Source organism: Pseudophryne corroboree, chromosome 6, assembly GCF_028390025.1.
Source record: "Pseudophryne corroboree isolate aPseCor3 chromosome 6, aPseCor3.hap2, whole genome shotgun sequence".
Classification (NCBI taxonomy): domain Eukaryota; kingdom Metazoa; phylum Chordata; class Amphibia; order Anura; family Myobatrachidae; genus Pseudophryne; species Pseudophryne corroboree.
Genome location: NC_086449.1, coordinates 427,805,235 through 427,824,633, shown reverse-complemented (window position 1 = coordinate 427,824,633; position 19,399 = coordinate 427,805,235). Strand labels below are relative to the sequence as shown.

Here is a 19,399-nt window from a genome sequence, read left to right as displayed (position 1 = left end):
TACATTGCACTTTATTTTAAATTGTGAACAAAACTATGAATTCTAATTGTTCTTCCATGTTTAATCATATAAACATTGAAGTGTACTGAAAAGCATAATCACTAATTACATGAATATGGTTTAAATCTGGAAACCGTAAACCCATGGAGTTCTGGAAAGCTCAGGTTTACAGAAACTACAAAAAAAAACAACCCCAAAACACCTTTTTTAATTTGGTTTAATAAACTTATTTTAGAAAAACAAAAAATAAGTTATATAGCGGATATAGGTTCAGAACAAATTTACCTGAGCGAGCTCACATTCACTAAGGACCTGAAGATCCTTGATTTCTGGCTTGACATCAGTTTTAGATGTGCTAATTCTTTCTAAAGCCTGCTCTCTCCTTTTCTCTCGCTTCTCTAGCCTGGCAAAGGCTTGAAGAATAGCCTCCATTTTCCTTTCTTCTCTTGTCTAAGATAAACAAAAAAATATATAAAAATAATTAGGCATGTATTCATATGAACACACAAAGATAAAGTACATCATGTCAAAAATGAACTGGCAATGGCACACATTCTACAGGTCTGAAAATCAGTTTTTGTAGTGAGGCTTTACGAGACAAGTTGAAAATTAAGCTGATATACATACAATATCGGGTTGCATATGGAATCCCGGCGGTCAGAATACAGACACCGGGACCCCAGGCACCAGAATGCTGGCAGTGGGGCGAGCGCTAGAAAGCCCCTTGCTGGGCTCGCCACGCTGCGGGCTCCACACAGATTTTATTCCCACTCTATGGGTGGCGTGGACACCCACGAGTGGGAGTAGCCCTGTTGCAGCTGTCGGCATTCTCGGCAGTCGGGATCCCGGCGTCTGTATTGTGACACTGGGATAGTTACTATATTCCTACAATATAATTTAAGAGTATTTTCACATGCATCTGCAAGTCAAATAAAGCAGATGGTGGGTTCACAGCAGCTTGCATATATAATGCCTTAGGTCAATGTTTTACAAAATAGCAACAATGAAGAAATGCACCCTTATTCAAAATATACATTAAACAAAAAAAAAAAAAAAAAAGTATGGATGGTAAGGTGTCACCAACTATAGAAGCTACATTACACCACAGCATGGGCTTTGTGAACACAATTGAGGTTCTGATCTCATATGATCTACTGTTTCGCCACAAAATAAGCGGACACACCTTATGGGACCAAGGGCCAACTTATGAGACCCCTAAAAGCAATAAAATGTACAAGGTTATGACTAACTCCTATACCTGAAAATAAATTATGTATTCAATTTTACACCTTGCACGTAATCACTGTTATTGTACAAGTAATGTCCACTGTCTTCTGGAGAATGTGTGAACTTTATGTTGCCTCCATTGGTGTTTCATACATATACACAATTAAGGAGGATGAGTGAAACAAAGCGCTGTGGAATAAGCACTGCATGAAATGCAATGGGAACCAATTGTCAAGTAATTTTCTCCAGTTACTGACAGAACTTTAAAACAAGAAGATGCTTAGAACTTCACTTTGATGCATGTTTCAGGTCAGAAGGCTGAAAATTTCCAGTTGGTAAAAAGTTAGAGTTGGCAAAAGAAAACAAATAAGATCTGCGAGAATATGATCAAGAAAGAAAGAGAAGCAGAAAAGGTCAGTATGAAATAGAGGCTGGGTACACGAAAGAATAGGCAAGGAATAGGTAAGTGTGGACAAACAGTATGTTTTGGTGGCGAGGGTCTGCACTTTTGGGTTGAAGTGAGAGTTAGTGCCAGATAGGGAGAGAAAGGAAGGAGGGGGATAAGGAGGTGTTTAATAATAAAAGGTTGATTTATGAAGTAGTATAATACACAGTGCAACAGAACTCTCTTCATGAGTGCAAGAATGCATACTCTGGGAAGGACTAGGAGGGGGAAGATGTACTAAGCAGTGAAAAGAGTGGAGAAGTTGCAAATTATGCTACTTCAATGTTGATTGGTAGCAATGGGCAACTTCTTCACAGGCTCACTTCTCTGCTTAGTACATCTCCCCCTAAATGTTTAACAGAATCTTAAGGCAGCGGTGAATGTGTCATTAAACAATGTTATAAATTAAAGCAACGCAGGATACACACCATAACAAACAAAAACACTGTCCTATACTATTCTGTAGAGCTTGCAACAAAACCTTTTTTTTTTTTTTTTTTTTACAGAACTGCAAATTGATAGAACTAGAATTTGCTCCCAACTATGTACAATCCAAAATGGGGCACTCAGACCCTGATACAAAAGTTATTAGGTTGGCTTTTGTAGAATAAATACGAGGGGCTACCCAAAAGAACAGGAATGAATGGATGGATGGATGGATTTATTAATTATTTATTTGTACATTTTGAAACTTCAATCACCCTGGAAATACTCTCTACTTGAATCAATACATTTGTCAAAACATTTTTTAACATTGCTCAAAATATTTTTTAAACTCATCTTCGATGATGCCGTAAGTACTTTTGCCTTTTTTGTTTCACCTCTGCAATATAAAAAAAATTAAATAAAAAATTGCACGGGGCGAGATCGGGTGAATACGGTGGGTGAGGAAAAGGTATCATGTAGTTTTTGGTTAAAAATTGCTTAACACTCGCGCTGTGTGGGCAGGTGCGTTGTCATGTTGGAAGAACCACTCACGCTTTTTCCTCAAATTGTGATGCAACCTTTTCAATACTTCCAAAAAAAAACTTTGGTTGACAGTTTGACCCTGGGATACAAATTCTAAGTGCTCAATACCTCTCACATCAAATAATTTGTGTGAATCAGCCATCACAAAAACAGGCGAAAGAGTAACTCGAAAAAACAAACAAACAAACAGTGGTGATACTACCTAGGAAGGGTTCCGCAAACATTCACCAAGCGGCGGATGCCCGTGCTACAAGACCCCTGCCCTCTAGAACACGATTCCAGTTTCTTTTGGTTACCTCCTTGTTGTGTTATTTACCTGTCTGTACCCAGAAAAATATGTGCACAAATACATAGATTTGCATGATTCTATCAATAGACCAAATATAGTAAAAACTAGTACAAATTGCTAAACAGAACAATGGAACAATAATGTGTGTACACATACGAAAGCTGTATTAATTGCAAGTAGTGGATGGGGACATTAACTGCATGTGAATGCCTTGCAGACGTTAACGGACAATATTATCGCTTACGCTTATTTTATGCTTTGTGCGAGTTTATTTCATAAAATACACTAAAAGGGGAGTTGATTCTGCTATATTATAGATTTTAGTAGTTTTTTCATACCTAACAAATGTTTTTGTTGCAAATAAAATATTTGCAAAATATACGCAAATTGCATGCAAATGGAACACAAATGTATGCGAAGTATGAATAGTATAAACCTGACCCATATAGTACCTTTTGTCAGCAAACATTTCAGAATAGTTGCCACTTGGCATATGCCTGTGACTGCAGCTTAATCAAAGAAAGCAAAGGTCTCCTGTGGTTTTGTGAGCTATGCAGTCATCTCTGCATCTGCACCTCAGTTGTCATATATTCTAGCATTTACAAAGTGAAGTCAAGTTCCGTTCAGCAGAAATACAAGCATTACCAAAGTGTATTCATACTGTTAAAGAAAAATTTAGTAACTCTAGAAAACACTCAATACAGAAAGCACTAACTCAATTTGATCTTGAGTTATTTAAGTCTAAAGGCGATTAACAAGACGATATATCGGCCACATCGCTTATTGTGTACCCATGATTGGATGCTGGATCAACCCATGGAAGCAAGACATGTATTTTAAATGTGGCGGCAAACGATATTGTGCCGTCATCTACTACTGCATTAGTGTGTACCCAGTAGAGGCTAAAATAAGTGTAAAAAACAAACAAAAATAAAAGCAAGCAAGCTCGACCAGCTTGTGAAAAATTAATTAAGAACAATTATGTTACATTAGTTAAAAGGAGGAAGCTTTTGTTTGTGAACAATGAGTTAGGGAGACCACCTCTTTTGATGTGGTCAGATGGTTGTTCGCTTTTTTTTATTGTAGGGATTATGCTTAATTTTAGCACAGTTGATATTCCATTTATTGAGGAATGAATCTCAGTAGGCAGACAAGCAGAAACTCTTAACGGCAGATTCAATTAGGTGCATGTTCCCTATGGAGTCTTCTGCAATGTGTCATTGATGCTTTCCGTATCATAATACAACACAAAGTAGGTTATTGGTTGATATAGAGGCTTTATGTAGCAGTCTGCAATCTTGAAGGTAAATATACAAAGAATTCTCACAGCTAGAAAGGACTTACCTACTTTGCACAAAGGCATCCAACAGAAACATGAGTCAGCAATCATTCTTATTTATTAGAATACAGCAAAGATGGATGTTTTTCGACTTGGCTTTCTTGAAACAAGTATCCCGCCACCACAACTGACTAAGGGCCTAATTCAGCATGGAACATTGCTCCAATTAAACATGCGAGCGCATCGCCGACTTGCGATGCATTCGCATGTTTGGGGGTGGGGGAGGTGGCAGAACCGGGCATGCGGGCGGACATGCCCTGCGCTGGGCGTCCCCCCCGTATGTCAGAGTAGATGTGCTGAATTAGGCCCTAAGCTCAAAGTTTAGTGAACCCTTCAAAATTTTCTGAATTTATGCATAAATGCAATCTTAAATGTGTTCAGCTTATATCTACAGCATATAAATACAGAGCCCAATAAAATCAACAACCACGCAAAATAATATTTTTTACCACACCTAAAAAAAAAAATATATATATATATATTTTTTTTTTTATCACCAAAATGATTCAACATGAAGTTTCTTTGTAAAATAAAAAATAGGATTTTGGTACTTTCCAGATAAATCCTTTTCTTTGAATCCACACGGGGCACTGGAGTACTTTTGGGATATGGACCATGAGATAGCAGGTATAGACACATTTAAATATTTAAATGTGTAACCCTCCTTCCCATCCATACTCCCAAGATGCCTCAGTGTTTTTTTGCTGATCCGAAAAGGAGCAAAAGAGGATTAACAATGGAGAATTACATATAACATAACAAAAACGGACAACTAGAAAGTTGACATGACAATAGATAACAAATCACCTTAACATTTGAACAAGTTGGTAAGAATGTGTTACCATAAGATTTACTGAACTTACCACAAGCCAGGTGAAACTGCTCTGGGCTGGCATCCAGTGCCCCCTGTGGATTCAAATAAAAAGGATTTATCTGGTAATTACCAAAATCCTATTTTCATTTTCATCCACTAGGGGTCACTGGAGTACTCTTGGGATGTACCAAAGTTTCCCCCTTGGGCGAGAGAGCTAGCTGGCACCTGTAACACTAGACGGCCAAAGCTAGATGCTGATGCCACAAACTTATCAAATTGTAAAAGCACACAAACGTGTGCACTGATGACCATGTAGCTGCACGGCAAAGTTGCGTCGTAGAAGCTCCACGACCTGCTGCCCATGACGTTCCTACAGAACACGTGTAATGTGCTGAAACAGATGCAGGCGGTTGTAGACTCGCATGAAAGTACGCTTGACGAATGGTCAGCTTAATCCATCTAGCTAAAGTCTGTTTGAAAGCTGGCCATCCTATCTTGACTGCATCATAGAGAACATAGAATCCATTTGACGTACTGTTGATGTTCAGGCTACATAAACGCGGAGTGCGCGTACCACATCCAAAGTAGCTGGACTCCTGAACCTTCTGAGAAAACAGGAACTACGACTGGTTTGATTGATGTGAAAAGAAGATCACACTTTCTGTAGAAAAGCGGGATTCGTCAGAAGTTCCGCTCTGTCATCATGAAACACCAGATAAGGTGGTTTGCATGGCAACGCACCTAACTCTGAAACATGCCTTGACGAAGCTAAGGCTAGGAGAAACAGTTTTCCAAGTTAGAAACTTAAAATCCACGTGTTGTAAGGGTTAAAAAATTGAAGACTTCAAAAAATCTAAATTGAGATTCAAGTCCCATGGAGCTGTAGGTGGTATAAACAGAGGTTGAGCTCTAAGTACACCTTGCAGGAATGTGTCAACTATTGGCAATAGAGCCAAACGCCTTTGAAAGAAAATTGACAAGGCAGAGACCTGGACCTTTAGTGTTGCTAAACGTAGTCTTCCATCTAACCCAGTCTGTAAAAATGGCAAAAGACGGGATAACTTGAAAGATGATGTCGGAAACTTCCGAGCTTCACACCAACCAATATAAAGCTCGCCAAATTCTGTGATAATGAGCTGCTGTAACTGGCTTCTTAGCACATAACATGGTTGGTATAAGACTCTGGAATGCCCTCTCGTCTTGAGAGGTTTCAACAGCCACCCTGTCAAACGCAGCTGCGCTAAATCGAGGTAAAGTAACGGACCCTGTTGTAGTAGGTCTGGACATAGCGGAAGCTGCCACGGATCGTCTGCGAGTAGACCGCAGAGATCCGAGAACCACGCTCTCAGAGGCCAATGAGGCGCAACTAGTATGACGGTTGTGGACTCTTTTGATCCGCTTTAGCAACAGAGGAAGCAGCTTAAATGGTGGAAATAGATACACGAGGCTATACGGCCCTGCTATTGTGAGAGCATCCACTGCCTTTGTAGCTCTTGTTCTGGACACATACTTGGGTGTCTGATGATTTTGGCGAGATGCCATGAGATCCACTTGTGGGTAACCCAACCGCTGGACTAACATCTGGAACACTTTTGGCTATAAGGCCCATTCTCCTGGATGAAAATCCTGACAGATAATCTGCTTCCCAGTTGTCCACTACTGGAATGAACACAACATAGTATCACTTGGTGATGCTCGGCCCAATTCAGGATTCGAGCAACTTCTCGCTTGACCATGCGACTTCGAGTCCCTTATTGTTTGTTGATGTATGCGACTGCCGTTGCGTTGTCTGACTAAACCTGAACAGACTGAGACGGGAGTATTTGAACTGTCTGACGTAGAGCGTTGTAAATTGCCCTGAGTTCCAACACATTTATTTACAGTAATCTTTTGCGGTCTGACTAGAGACCCTGAAATTGACGATGTAGGACCACTGCTCCCCAACCTCCGAGACTTGCGTCCGTCGTCAGAATGATCCAATTCCAGACTCCAAAGCTTTTTCCTACAGTGAGATTTTGTATGAGAAGCTCCCAGAGTAGTGATATTCTGGCCCTTGGAGACAACCGCACTATCTGATGAATTTGTAGATGAGAGACTGACCACTGTGCGAGAAGATCTAACTGAAAAGGACGTGAGTGAAATCTTCTGGACTGGAGTGCTTCAAAAGACGCCACCATCTTTCCTAACAGTCAAATGCACAAGAGCACCGAGACTGTTCGTGGTTTGAGCACTAACTGAACCAGATGACGAATACTTTGTGCTTTCTGTACTGGCTGGTAAATCCGCTGATCCACCGTATCCAGAATCATTCCTAGGAATTTAGTTCTTTGAGACAGGACCAGGCTTGATTTCTTGAAGTTGACAATCCAACCATGCTGATCTAGTAAATTGTACGTCAGTAAGGCATGTTGAAGGAGTATTTGTGGAGACGGAGCCTTGGAGAGAAGGTCGTCTAAGTACAGAACTATTATCAATCCCAGGGATCTGAGATGAGCAATCATCACAGATATCACCTCTGTGAATACCCGAGGCGCTGATGAGAGGCCAAACGGCAGTGCCTGAAACGGACAATGGTTTTGTTGTACCGCAAACCTTAAGTACGTCTGATGCGGTGGCCAAATTGGAATGTAAGTACACATCCTTGAGATCCAGTGAAATCATGAATTCCTGTGGTTCTAAACCTGCAATCACGGGCCGCAGGGATTCCATCTTGAATCTGTAGTAAGTTACGTACCGACTGAGTCCCTTTAGGTTAAATAACGATCTAACCAAGCCATTCGGCTTTGGTACTACAAAAAGATTGGAATAAAACCGGACCTTATTGGTGTACTGGAACCTGAACCAAAACTGCTGAATCTACGAGAGAGACTGAATAGCGGTCTGCAGAACTGCCCTCATGTCTGCTGACATAGGCAACCCTGTCTTGAAAAACCGCATCAGTGGTAGACACAATCAAACTATTTTGTAACCTTTGAACACTAAATTGCGGCTCCACCCATCTGTGGATGTCTGAACACCCCCCCCCCCCCTCTTGTTGACTGAGAAATCAGTTTGTCCCATTCAGGACCAGATAACATATCTTCAGTATAAGGCAACGCCTCTATTCCTCGTTTTGACTCTGCCTCGGCCTGCCAAGAACGCAACCACAGCGGCCTTCGGGCCGCAATTAGTGAAGCTGAAAGCCGAGAACAAACCTGTCCGACATCAACAGAAGCCGTACCTAAATACTCAACCAATTCACAAATGTGATAGGTAATCCGGCTTGCATTGTAGCGTTTGAGCTATAAATTGTATATTTTATTGTTTCCTTTCATATTTTTGTTTTGTTATTGATTAACATATACAGGCATCTATGGAACTCCCTTAAATCATTTTTTGAATAGACTATTAAAACTTTTAATCTCATCAGTTACCAGTATTTGAACACAAGTCTGTCTGTATTAGAGTGCTCCCTAATAAGTGTCTTCTACTTTTTACTCCCTCTGTGCTAACACCGATACTTTCTGACTCAGGGGAGCACCACTGATGGTAACCTTATATACACCATATAAAGGATAATACATTCTTGTGTGAATGGTTACCAAAATAAGAAATAAGGAGCGTTATGGTAGACATACTATGGTTAACTCTCTTTCTGCAAGGTACACTGGATTCCACAGGGAATACATCGGGGCATAGAGCAGGATCTTGGATCCAGAGGCAAAGCTTTGACTGACCCATGATGCAATGGGGCCTCCTCTATAACCCCGCCTCCAGGCACTGAGAGCTCCGTTTCGTTAACCAGTCCAATGCATGAGCAGGTAAAAGAGAAGGCAGATGTTAGTTTGTCACAAAGAACCACAATCTCACGACAGGAGAGGGTACCAGTGGCTAATGCCATACAACCCACAGAAGCTAGGTGTGTCAGGGTGGGCGCCCTGTGGAACCCAGTGTACCTAGCAGAAAGTTTTAACCATGGTAAGTCTACCATAAATCTCCTTTTCTGCAGCGGGGTACACTGTGTTCTGCAGGGAATACATCGGGATGTCCTAAAGCAGTTCCTCAAGGGAAGGGATGCGCCTTAGCGGGTAAGAGAACCCGGCGTCCAAAAGGAAGCATCCTGGGAGGCGGAAGTATCAAAGGCATAGAACCTAATGAACGTGTTCATTGAGGACCACATAGCCACCCTGCACAATTGTTCTGGAGACGTGCCACGGCGGGCCGCCCAAGGTGGTCCAACAGACCCCAGTAGAATGGGCTTTAACTGCAGCAGGAGCTGGGAGTCCAGCCTGCGCATAGGCTTGTGCAATCACCATTCTAATCCATCTGGCCAAGGTTTGCTTATTCGCAGGCCAGCCACGTTCGTGAAAACCAAAACAAAACAAAAAGGGAATCTGACCTCCTAATAGAGGTAGTCCTCTCCACAGAGATGGAGAGCCCTAACCACATCCAAAGAACGTTCTTCGGAAAACAAATCCTTAGAGACAAAGGACGGAACCACAATCTCTTGGTTACGGTGAAAAGATGACACCACCTTAGGCAAATAACCTGGGCGAGTTAGTAGAACTGACCGGTCCTGGTGGAATATGAGAAAGGGTGCATAACAGGACAAAACGCCTAAGTCCAACACCCGTCTTGCAGAGGCAATGGCCAGCAAGAACAGGACCTCGTCCGTGAGCCATTTAAGGTCCAACGATTCAAGAGGTTCAAATGGAAACTCTTGCAGAGCATTCAACCCAACAGACAAAGCCCATTGAACCACAGGAGGGACATAGGGAGGCTGAATCTGAAGAACGCCCTGAATGATCATCAGGTATAGAGGCAATTTTTCTCTGAAACCAAACCCACAAGGCAGATATATGAACCTTGAGGGAGGCCAGATAAACACCTAAGTCCAGGCCTATTTGCAGAAAAGTCAGTATTCTGGAAGTTCTGAATCTATGAACATCGTAATTCTTCTCAGCACACCAGGTGTAGTTAAGAAATAAAAACCCTGTAATAAATACAGATAGAGGGCGGTTGCAGGCTTTTAACATCGTTTGAATAACCGCCTCTGAAAATCCTTTGGCTCTCAGGAGTGATGCTTCAAGTGCCACGCCGTCAAAGCCAGTCTGGGTAGAGACAAGGGCCCTGTACGCGGAGGTCTGGTCGCTGAGAAGTAGAAGGGGATGCCCCATTGATAGACCCTGCAAATCTGAGAACCAATGCCGTCTGGGCCATGCTGGAGCGACTAGAAGCAGCATAGGACACAGAGTCAAATAATTAGCCTCCCCTCTTCTACAACCCCCTGGTACTGTTACAGTAATCTGGAGCTGCTGTGGAGGGACCAGGATCTTCCTTCAGCAAACAGCATGCAGGAAAATGGCGCTGGAACGGTGCAGGGTCGCTCTGAGGAGAAGCTCCGCCCCCTTCACAGTGCTGTCTTCCCGCTCATCTGAGTTTGAAAATGGTCTGAGGAGTTGTGCTTCCTGGGATCCCTGGGGCCCGACAGGCTTGCTGACCAATTGTGAGGTAGGTGCTGGCCCAGGGTGCCCCTCATAGCGCCGCACAGTGTGCCTCTGGAACCATCCTGGAGCGCCGTTACCGCGCTCCATCCCCCGTTGCCGCCATCTTCACACCGGCACCCCGCTTGCTAGCGGGGTCGGTGACTAACTCACCACTTGCTTCAGCTCTGTAAGGGGTCGGCGGCATACTGCTGGGGTGAGCGGTTCCCCTGCGGCGGAGACCGATCAGCCCCTCTGGAGCTCAGTGTCCAGTCAGCGGAGTACGTAACTCAGACCCCGCAGGGCGGACACTGCTCCCACCCTTAGTCCCACACTGCAGGGAGGCTGTTGCCAGCAGCCTCCCTGTAAAATAAAAAACTGTAAAACTAAACTTTAATAGGAAAGCTCAGGAGAGCTCCCCTAGCTGTGACCGGCTCCTCCAGGCACATTTTCTAAACGGAGTCTGGTAGGAGGGGCATAGAGGGAGGAGCCAGCCCACACTATTAAACTCTTAAAGTGCCAATGGCTCCTGGTGGACCAGTCTTTACCGCATGGTACTAATGTGGACCCCAGCTTCCTCTAGGACGTTAGAGAAAATAAGATTTTACTTACCGGTAAATCTATTTCTCGTAATCCGTAGTGGATGCTGGGGACTCCGTAAGGACCATGGGGAATAGACGGGCTCCGCAGGAGACATGGGCACTTTAAGAAAGAATTTGGATTCTGGTGTGCTCTGGCTCCTCCCTCTATGTCCCTCCTCCAGACCTCAGTTAGAGAAACTGAAGAGCTGCCAGGAAGAGCTTTACAGTACAAGGAAAAGATTTTGGGAATCCAGGGTAAGACTCATACCAGCCACACCGTATAACTTGTGATAACTTTACCCAGTTAACAGTATGAACAACAACAGAGCATCAGCTCAACCTGGTGCAACTATACATAACCCTTATTTATGCAATAACTATATACAAGCATTGCAGAAGAAGTCCGCACTTGGGACGGGCGCCCAGCATCCACTACGGACTACGAGAAATAGATTTACCGGTAAGTAAAATCTTATTTTCTCTAACGTCCTAGTGGATGCTGGGGACTCCGTAAGGACCATGGGGATTATACCAATGCTCCCAAACGGGCGGGAGAGTGCGGATGACTCTGCAGCACCGAATGAGCAAACACAAGGTCCTCCTCAGCCAGGGTATCAAACTTATAGAATTTTGCAAAGGTGTTTGAACCTGACCAAGTAGCCGCTCGGCAAAGCTGTAATGCCGAGACCCATCGGGCAGCCGCCCAAGAAGAGCCCACCTTCCTTGTGGAATGGGCATTAACTGATTTAGGCAGCGGCAACCCTGCCGCAGAATGAGCCTGCTGAATCGTGTTACAGATCCAGCGAGCAATAGTTTGCTTTGAAGCAGGCGCCCCAAGCTTGTTTGAAGCATACAGGATAAACAAAGATTCTGTTTTCCTGACCTTAGCCGTTCTGGCTACATAAACCTTCAAAGCCCTGACCACATCCAGTGACTCGGAATCCTCCAAGTCAGTAGTAGCCACAGGCACCACAATAGGTTGGTTTATATGAAAGGATGAAACCACTTTCGGCAGAAATTGTGGGCGGGTCCACAATTCTGCTCTATCAGCATGGAAAACCAGATAAGGGCTTTTATGTGACAAAGCCGCTAATTCTGACACAAGCCTAGCCGAAGCCAAGGATAATAGCATGACCACCTTCCACGTGAGATATTTCAATTCCACCGTTTTGAGTGGTTCAAACCAGTGTGATTTCAGGAAACTCAACAACACGCTAAGATCTCAAGGTGCCACTGGAGGCACAAAAGGGGGCTGAATATGCAGCACTCCCTTTACAAACGTCTGAACTTCAGGCAGAGAAGCCAGTTCTTTTTGAAAGAAAATGGATAAGGCCGAAATCTGAACCTTAATGGAACCCAATTTAAGGCCCAAAGTCACTCCCGCCTGTAGGAAGTGAAGGAAACGGCCCAGCTGGAATTCCTCCGTAGGGGCATTCCTAACCTCACACCAAGCCACATATTTTCGCCATATACGGTGATAATGTTGAGCTGTCACATCCTTCCTAGCCTTTATCAGGGTAGGAATAACTTCATCCGGAATGCCTTTTTCTGCTAGGATCAGGCGTTCAACCGCCATGCCGTCAAACGCAGCCGCGGTAAGTCTTGGAACAGACCGGGCCCCTGTTGCAACAAGTCCTGTCTTAGAGGCAGAGGCCACGGGTCCTCTGTGAGCATTTCTTGCAGATCTGGATACCAAGTCCTTCTTGGCCAATCCAGAACAATGAGTATTGTTCGCACTCCTCTTTTTCGTATGATTCTCAGCACCTTGGGTATGAGAGGAAGAGGAGGAAATACATAGACTGACTGGAACACCCACGGTGTCACCAGTGCGTCCACAGCTATCGCCTGAGGGTCTCTTGACCTGGCGCAATATCTCTGTAGCTTTTTGTTGAGGCAGGATGCCATCATGTCCACCTGTGGCAGTTCCCACCGACTTGCAATCTGCGTGAAGACTTCTTGATGAAGTCACCACTCTCCCGGGTGGAGGTCGTGCCTGCTGAGGAAGTCTGCTTCCCAGTTGTCCACTCCCGGAGTGAACACTGCTGACAGTGCGCTTACGTGATTCTCCGCCCAGCGAAGAATTCTGGTGGCTTCTACCATCGCCACCCTGCTCAGTGTGCCGCCTTGGCGGTTTACATGAGCCACTGCGGTGATGTTGTCTGACTGAATCAGAACCGGTTGGTCGCGAAGCAGGGACTCCGCTTGACGTAGGGCGTTGTATATGGCCCTTAGCTCCAGGATGTTGATGTGAAGGCAAGTCTCCTGACTTGACCACAGCCCTCGGAAATTTCTTCCCTGTGTGACTGCCCCCCACCCTCGGAGGCTTGCATCCGTGGTCACCAGGACCCAGTCCTGAATGCCGAATCTGCGACCTTCGAGAAGGTGAGCGCTCTGCAGCCACCACAGGAGAGACACCCTGGCCCTGGGGGACAGGGTGATTAACCGATGCATCTGAAGATGTGATCCGGACCACTTGTCCAATAGATCCCATTGAAAAGTCCTCGCATGGAACCTGCCGAAGGGAATGGCCCCGTATGATGCCACCATCTTTCCCAGGACTCGCGTGCAGTGATGCACCGACACCTGTTTTGGTTTTAATAGGTCTCTGACCAGTGTCATGAGCTCCTGAGCCTTCTCCAATCGGGAGATAAACCCTCTTCTGGTCTGTGTCCAGAATCATGCCCAGGAAAGGCAGACGAGTCGTAGGAATCAACTGCGACTTTGGAATATTTAGAATCCAGCCGTGCTGTTGTAACACTTCCCGAGAGCGTGCTACGCTGATCAGCAACTGCTCTCTGGACCTCGCCTTTATGAGGAGATCGTCCAAGTATGGGATAAATGTGACCCCTTGCTTCCGCAGAAGCACCATCATTTCCGCCATTACCTTGGTAAATATTCTCGGTGCCGTGGAGAGACCAAACGGCAATGTTTGAAATTGGTAATGACAATCCTGTACCACAAATCTGAGGTACGCCTGATGAGGTGGATAAATGGGGACATGAAGGTATGCATCCTTTATGTCCAGAGACACCATAAAATCCCCCCATTCCAGGCTTGCGATGACCGCTCTGAGCGATTCCATCTTGAACTTGAACCTTTTCAGGTATATGTTCAGGGATTTGAAATTCAATATGGGTCTGAACGAACCGTCCGGTTTCGGTACCACAAACATGGTCGAATAACAACCCTTTCCTTGTTGAAGGAGGGGAACCTTGACCACCACCTGTTGAAGATACAATTTGTGAATTGCAGCTAACACTATTTCCCTCTCTAAGGGGGAAGCTGGCAGGGCCGATTTTAGGTATCGGTGAGGGGGCATTTCTTCGAATTCCAGCTTGTATCCCTGAGATACAATCTTTATCGCCCAGGGATCCACATGGGAGTGAACCCACTTGTGGCTGAAATTTCGGAGACGCGCCCCCACCGGGCCTAGCTCCGCCTGTGGAGCCCCAGCGTCATGCGGTGGATTTAGTGGAAGCTGGGGAGGACTTCTGTTCCTGGGAACTAGCTGTATTGTACAGCTTCCTTCCTCTGCCCCTGCCTCTGGCAAGAAAGGACGCACCTCGGACTTTCTTGCCTTTTTGTGATCGAAAGGACTGCATTTGGTAATACGGTGCTCTCTTAGGTTGTGAGGAAACATATGGCAAAAAGTTTGACTTTCCAGCAGTAGCTGTGGAGACCAGGTCCGAGAGACCCTCCCCAAACAACTCCTCACCCTTGTAAGGTAAAACCTCCATATGCCTTTTTGAGTCGGCATCACCTGTCCATTGCCGAGTCCACAGGACCCTTCTGGCAGAAATCGACATTGCATTTATTCTAGAGCCCAGTAGGCTAATGTCTCTTTGAGCATCTCTCATATATAGGACAGCATCTTTTATATGCCCCAGGGTCATTAATATAGTATCCTTGTCTAAGGTATCCAGTTCCTCAGATAAGGTATCCGTCCATGCTGCTACAGCACTACACACCCAGGCTGACGCAATTGCCGGCCTTAGTAAGGTACCTGAATGTGTATAAATGGACTTCAGGGTACCCTCTTGCTTTCTATCCGCAGCATCTTTTAGGGTGGCCGTATCCTGTGACGGCAGGGCTACCCTCTTGGATAAGCGTGTTAAAGATTTGTCCACCCTAGGGGAGGATTCCCAGCGTAACCTGTCCGTTGGCGGGAAAGGATACGCCATAAGCATCCGTTTGGAAATCTGCAGTTTTTTATCTGGAGATTCCCAAGCCTTTTCACATAACTCATTTAGCTTGTGTGAAGGGGGAAAGGTCACCACCTGCCTTTTTTCCCCATACATATGAACCCTCTTGTCAGGGACTGGGGTTTGCTCTGTGATGTGCAACACATCCTTAATTGCTATAATCATATAACGTATGGATTTAGCCAATTTAGGCTGTAACTTTGCATCATCGTAATCGACACTGGAGTCAGAATCCATGTCGGTATCTGTGTCAACAATTTGGGATAGTGGGCGCTTCTGAGACCCTGACGGCCTCTGCGACATAGGATCAGGCATGGGCTGAGACCCTGACTATCCTAAGGTTTCAGCTTTATCTAACCTTTTATGCAAGGAATTAACATTATCATTTAAAACCTTCCACATATCCATCCAATCAGGTGTCGGCGCCGTTGGCGGAGACACCACATTCATTCATTTGCTCCCGCTCTGCTTCCACATAGCCTTCTCAAACATGTCGACACAAGCGTACCGACACACCACACACACAGGGGATGCTCTTTTTGAAGACAGTTCCCCCACAAGGCCCTTTGGAGAGACAGAGAGAGTATGCCAGCACACACCCCAGCGCTATATGTCCCAGGAATCACACAGTAACTTAGTGTTAACCCAGTAGCTGCTGTATATTATGTTTTTGCGCCTAATTTATGTGCCCCCCCTCTCTTTTTACCCTCTTCTACCGTGAATCTGCAGGGGAGAGCCTGGGGAGCTTCCTCTCAGCGGAGCTGTGGAGAAAAAAATGGCGCTGGTGAGTGCTGAGGAAGAAGGCGGCGGCGGGCTTCTGTCCCGCGATTTTGTACTATATTATGGCGGGGGCTCATACACATATACAGTGCCCAACTGTATATGTGACCAACTTTTGCCAAGAGGTCCTAATTGCTGCCCAGGGCGCCCCCCCCTGCGCCCTACAGTGACCGGAGTATGTGGGTGTAGTGTGGGAGCAATGGCGCACAGCTGCCATGCTGTGCGCTACCTCAGTGAAGACTGGAGTCTTCTGCCGCCGATTTCGAATTCTTCTTGCTTCTTTCACCCGGCTTCTGTCTTCCGGCTCTGCGAGGGGGACGGCGGCGCGGCTCCGGGATCGGACGACAAAGGGTGAGATCCTGTGTACGATCCCTCTGGAGCTAATGGTGTCCAGTAGCCTAAGAAGCAGGACCTATCTGCAGAGAGTAGGGCTGCTTCTCTCCCCTCAGTCCCACGATGCAGGGAGTCTGTTGCCAGCAGAGCTCCCTGAAAATAAAAAAACCTAACAAAATTCTTTCTTATAGCAAGCTCAGGAGAGCTCACTAAACAGCACCCAGCTCGTCCGGGCACAGATTCAAACTGAGGTCTGGAGGAGGGACATAGAGGGAGGAGCCAGAGCACACCAGAATCCAAATTCTTTCTTAAAGTGCCCATGTCTCCTGCGGAGCCCGTCTATTCCCCATGGTCCTTACGGAGTCCCCAGCATCCACTAGGACGTTAGAGAAAAAGTTTTAACCACCTTCTGTTTAAACATATCAGTTTTCTTGGCCACTGTAGTGGAATCCTCATCCTCAGTGATTTGAAGGATCTGCTTAATGGCATCAACCAGGCCAGGGACATCAACCTGTAAGGTAGAATCCTTGTCAGAAACACGATTCAGAGTCTGACAGGACTGTATGCTCCCCCTCCTCGTCAGATGAAACATCAGAGAGATTAGTGGATTGTGAGAAGGAAGCAGCCCGCTTAGATGACCCAGAGTGTCCTGGAGTAGAATTATGTCTAACCAAAAACTGAATCAACTGTTGTAGCTGGGTAGACATATTTTCCGCCCAAGGCGGATGTACTATAGGGACAACTTGTAGTGGTAGTGACACCAGAGGTCCCATAGTGGTGGGACAACTTGTAGTGGTAGTGACACCAGAGGTCCCATAGCTAAATGGTCCGCCAGAGTCCCCAGGGTGGTGGTGAACATAGCCCAGGGTGGCTCCATGGTAGTTACCGAAGCTGCAGGCTGACTGGAAGGTGCATGACATTTAGTACACAGATCATCACAGAATACTTCCCCCTCAGGTAAACCTCTGGAGCATGCCTTGCAAATTAAAGGAGCTTCCAGAGTTTTCCTGCCCTTATTGTTAGACATTGTAATAAAGCAACAATCAGGCTATTAGTACAATGAAGCCAGACAGAGTACACAACTTGCGGACAAAGTACACAGTGTCAGAATACACAAACTTGTGAACTAAATCCTGGTATACATGACTAACACAGTAAAATATCCGTATAGCGATAAGTTCTGTGTACACTACATTAGAGGACCCTGACACACCCAGTCCCTTCGGGTATAGAATATAGTGATAGCTACTTTAGATGGGATACACGAGAGTGAAACCATACAGCAGGTACAGGCACACACAGTCACAGGCAATACAGAGATTATTATAAGCACAATAAAACTGCACTGGACTAGAGTGTGCGTGTGTGTGTGTGTGTGTGTGTGTGTGTGTGTGTGTGTGTATATATCTATCTATCAGCGCGGTCCTAGACTGGAGGTATATAATCAGAATACTCATACAATATATTCTGTAATGGGTACACTCATTCTTAAATAACGCTGTCTTTAATAAGACATGTAGAATACTCTAGTGTCTGTAAAGTCTCAGTGCTGTAGACAGGCGGCTTTACAGGGGAGACCTTGCCTGCAATCCCAGAGACCAGTAGCAGCTATGCTCAGAAGATAGCATCCAGCGTCTCTGTCAAGAACTGAGGGAGAGTGTGAGGCAGCTCCACGGCGTGAAATCTATGAGGAGGGCAGCGCTGTTTGGAGCTGCGCTGCCGGGTGTGGATCGACAGGCGCCCAGTGGGCTGGGAGCCACTTCCCAGTTCTTGAGAGCGGGCAAATTGTACAGTGACAGGCGCCCAGTGTCAGCGATGCTTGGAGTCGCGCTGCCGGGAGCCCGCGAGGTGTGGATGGTTACAAGCGCCAAGCGGCAGTGTAATCTGACCGCTGCTGGAAGCCGGGAAGCAGGCGGGCTTGAGTGGTGTGCAACAAACTGGCCAAACTGACCGCCAGTATTCTGTGCTTTAACGCTCGTTAACACGTTAACTTGAAACAGTGTCTTGGGTGAAAAAGGGAGTGCAATTAAATAGCCCTGGGTGTGAAAGTTTGAGGCTACCTCCTTTTTTCACCCCTGTTAACTGCATGTGAGCAACGGAACTCTCCCGAGGCAGAAAGCCCCAACAAAAAACGAAAACAAAAAAGCTTCTGCATCTTTGTAAAATGTTGCACAGTAGGTGGGGCAGATTTAAATTGTACAGAAATAATTATAGTTGGAAGAGTTATGTACAAGCTTTCCAAATGTTAGCGTACAAAGCTGCCCAGTATTTGTTGTTTACTCTTATTTATTAATTTTTTTATTTGCTTCCAACTCTGAATCAGGCCCTGCCTGCCTAACAGTGAATAAGAGAAGGCCAAAGTCTTTAAAACACAACCCGATTGTCTCTGCTCATTCTCCTTAACCTCTTACACGGCTAAAGTTTTATAATTGTCTACACAATAATTAACAACTGATTCCATATAATTCTATTACTAAGTAAGCATTTGTTAATAAAATCATATTTAAGCAACTTTCTCTGATGTCCTAAGTGGATACTGGGACTCCGTAAGGACCATGGGGAATAGCGGCTCCGCAGAAGACTGGGCACAACTAAAGAAAGCTTTAGGTCTACCTGGTGTGCACTGGCTCCTCCCTCTATGACCCTCCTCCAGACCTCAGTTAGAATCTTGTGCCCGGCTGAGCTGGATGCACACTAGGGGCTCTCCTGAGCTCCTAGAAAAGAAAGTATAATTTTAGGTTTTTTTATTTTCAGTGAGATCTGCTGGCAACAGACTCACTGCTACGAGGGACTAAGGGGAGAAGAAGCGAACCTACCTGCTTGCAGCTAGCTTGGGCTTCTTAGGCTACTGGACACCATTAGCTCCAGAGGGATCGAACACAGGGCCCGACCTCGGTCGTCCGGTCCCGGAGCCGCGCCGCCTTCCCCCTTACAGAGCCAGAAACAAGAAGATGGTCC

The 19,399-nt window shown here is 45.5% G+C and overlaps 1 protein-coding gene across 6 annotated transcripts in view; it reads right to left on the bottom strand.

Annotated features, from left to right (window-relative positions):
- The window catches only part of KMT2E (lysine methyltransferase 2E (inactive)), a 445,960-nt gene that overhangs the window by 132,504 nt on the left and 294,057 nt on the right, over nt 1-19,399 (bottom strand). For all 6 annotated transcript variants that reach the window (XM_063927017.1, XM_063927020.1, XM_063927022.1 and 3 more), the window contains one exon: nt 286-450. In XM_063927017.1, coding sequence (XP_063783087.1) covers nt 286-450 — 165 coding nt within the window. The remainder of the gene's footprint in view (nt 1-285; nt 451-19,399) is intronic.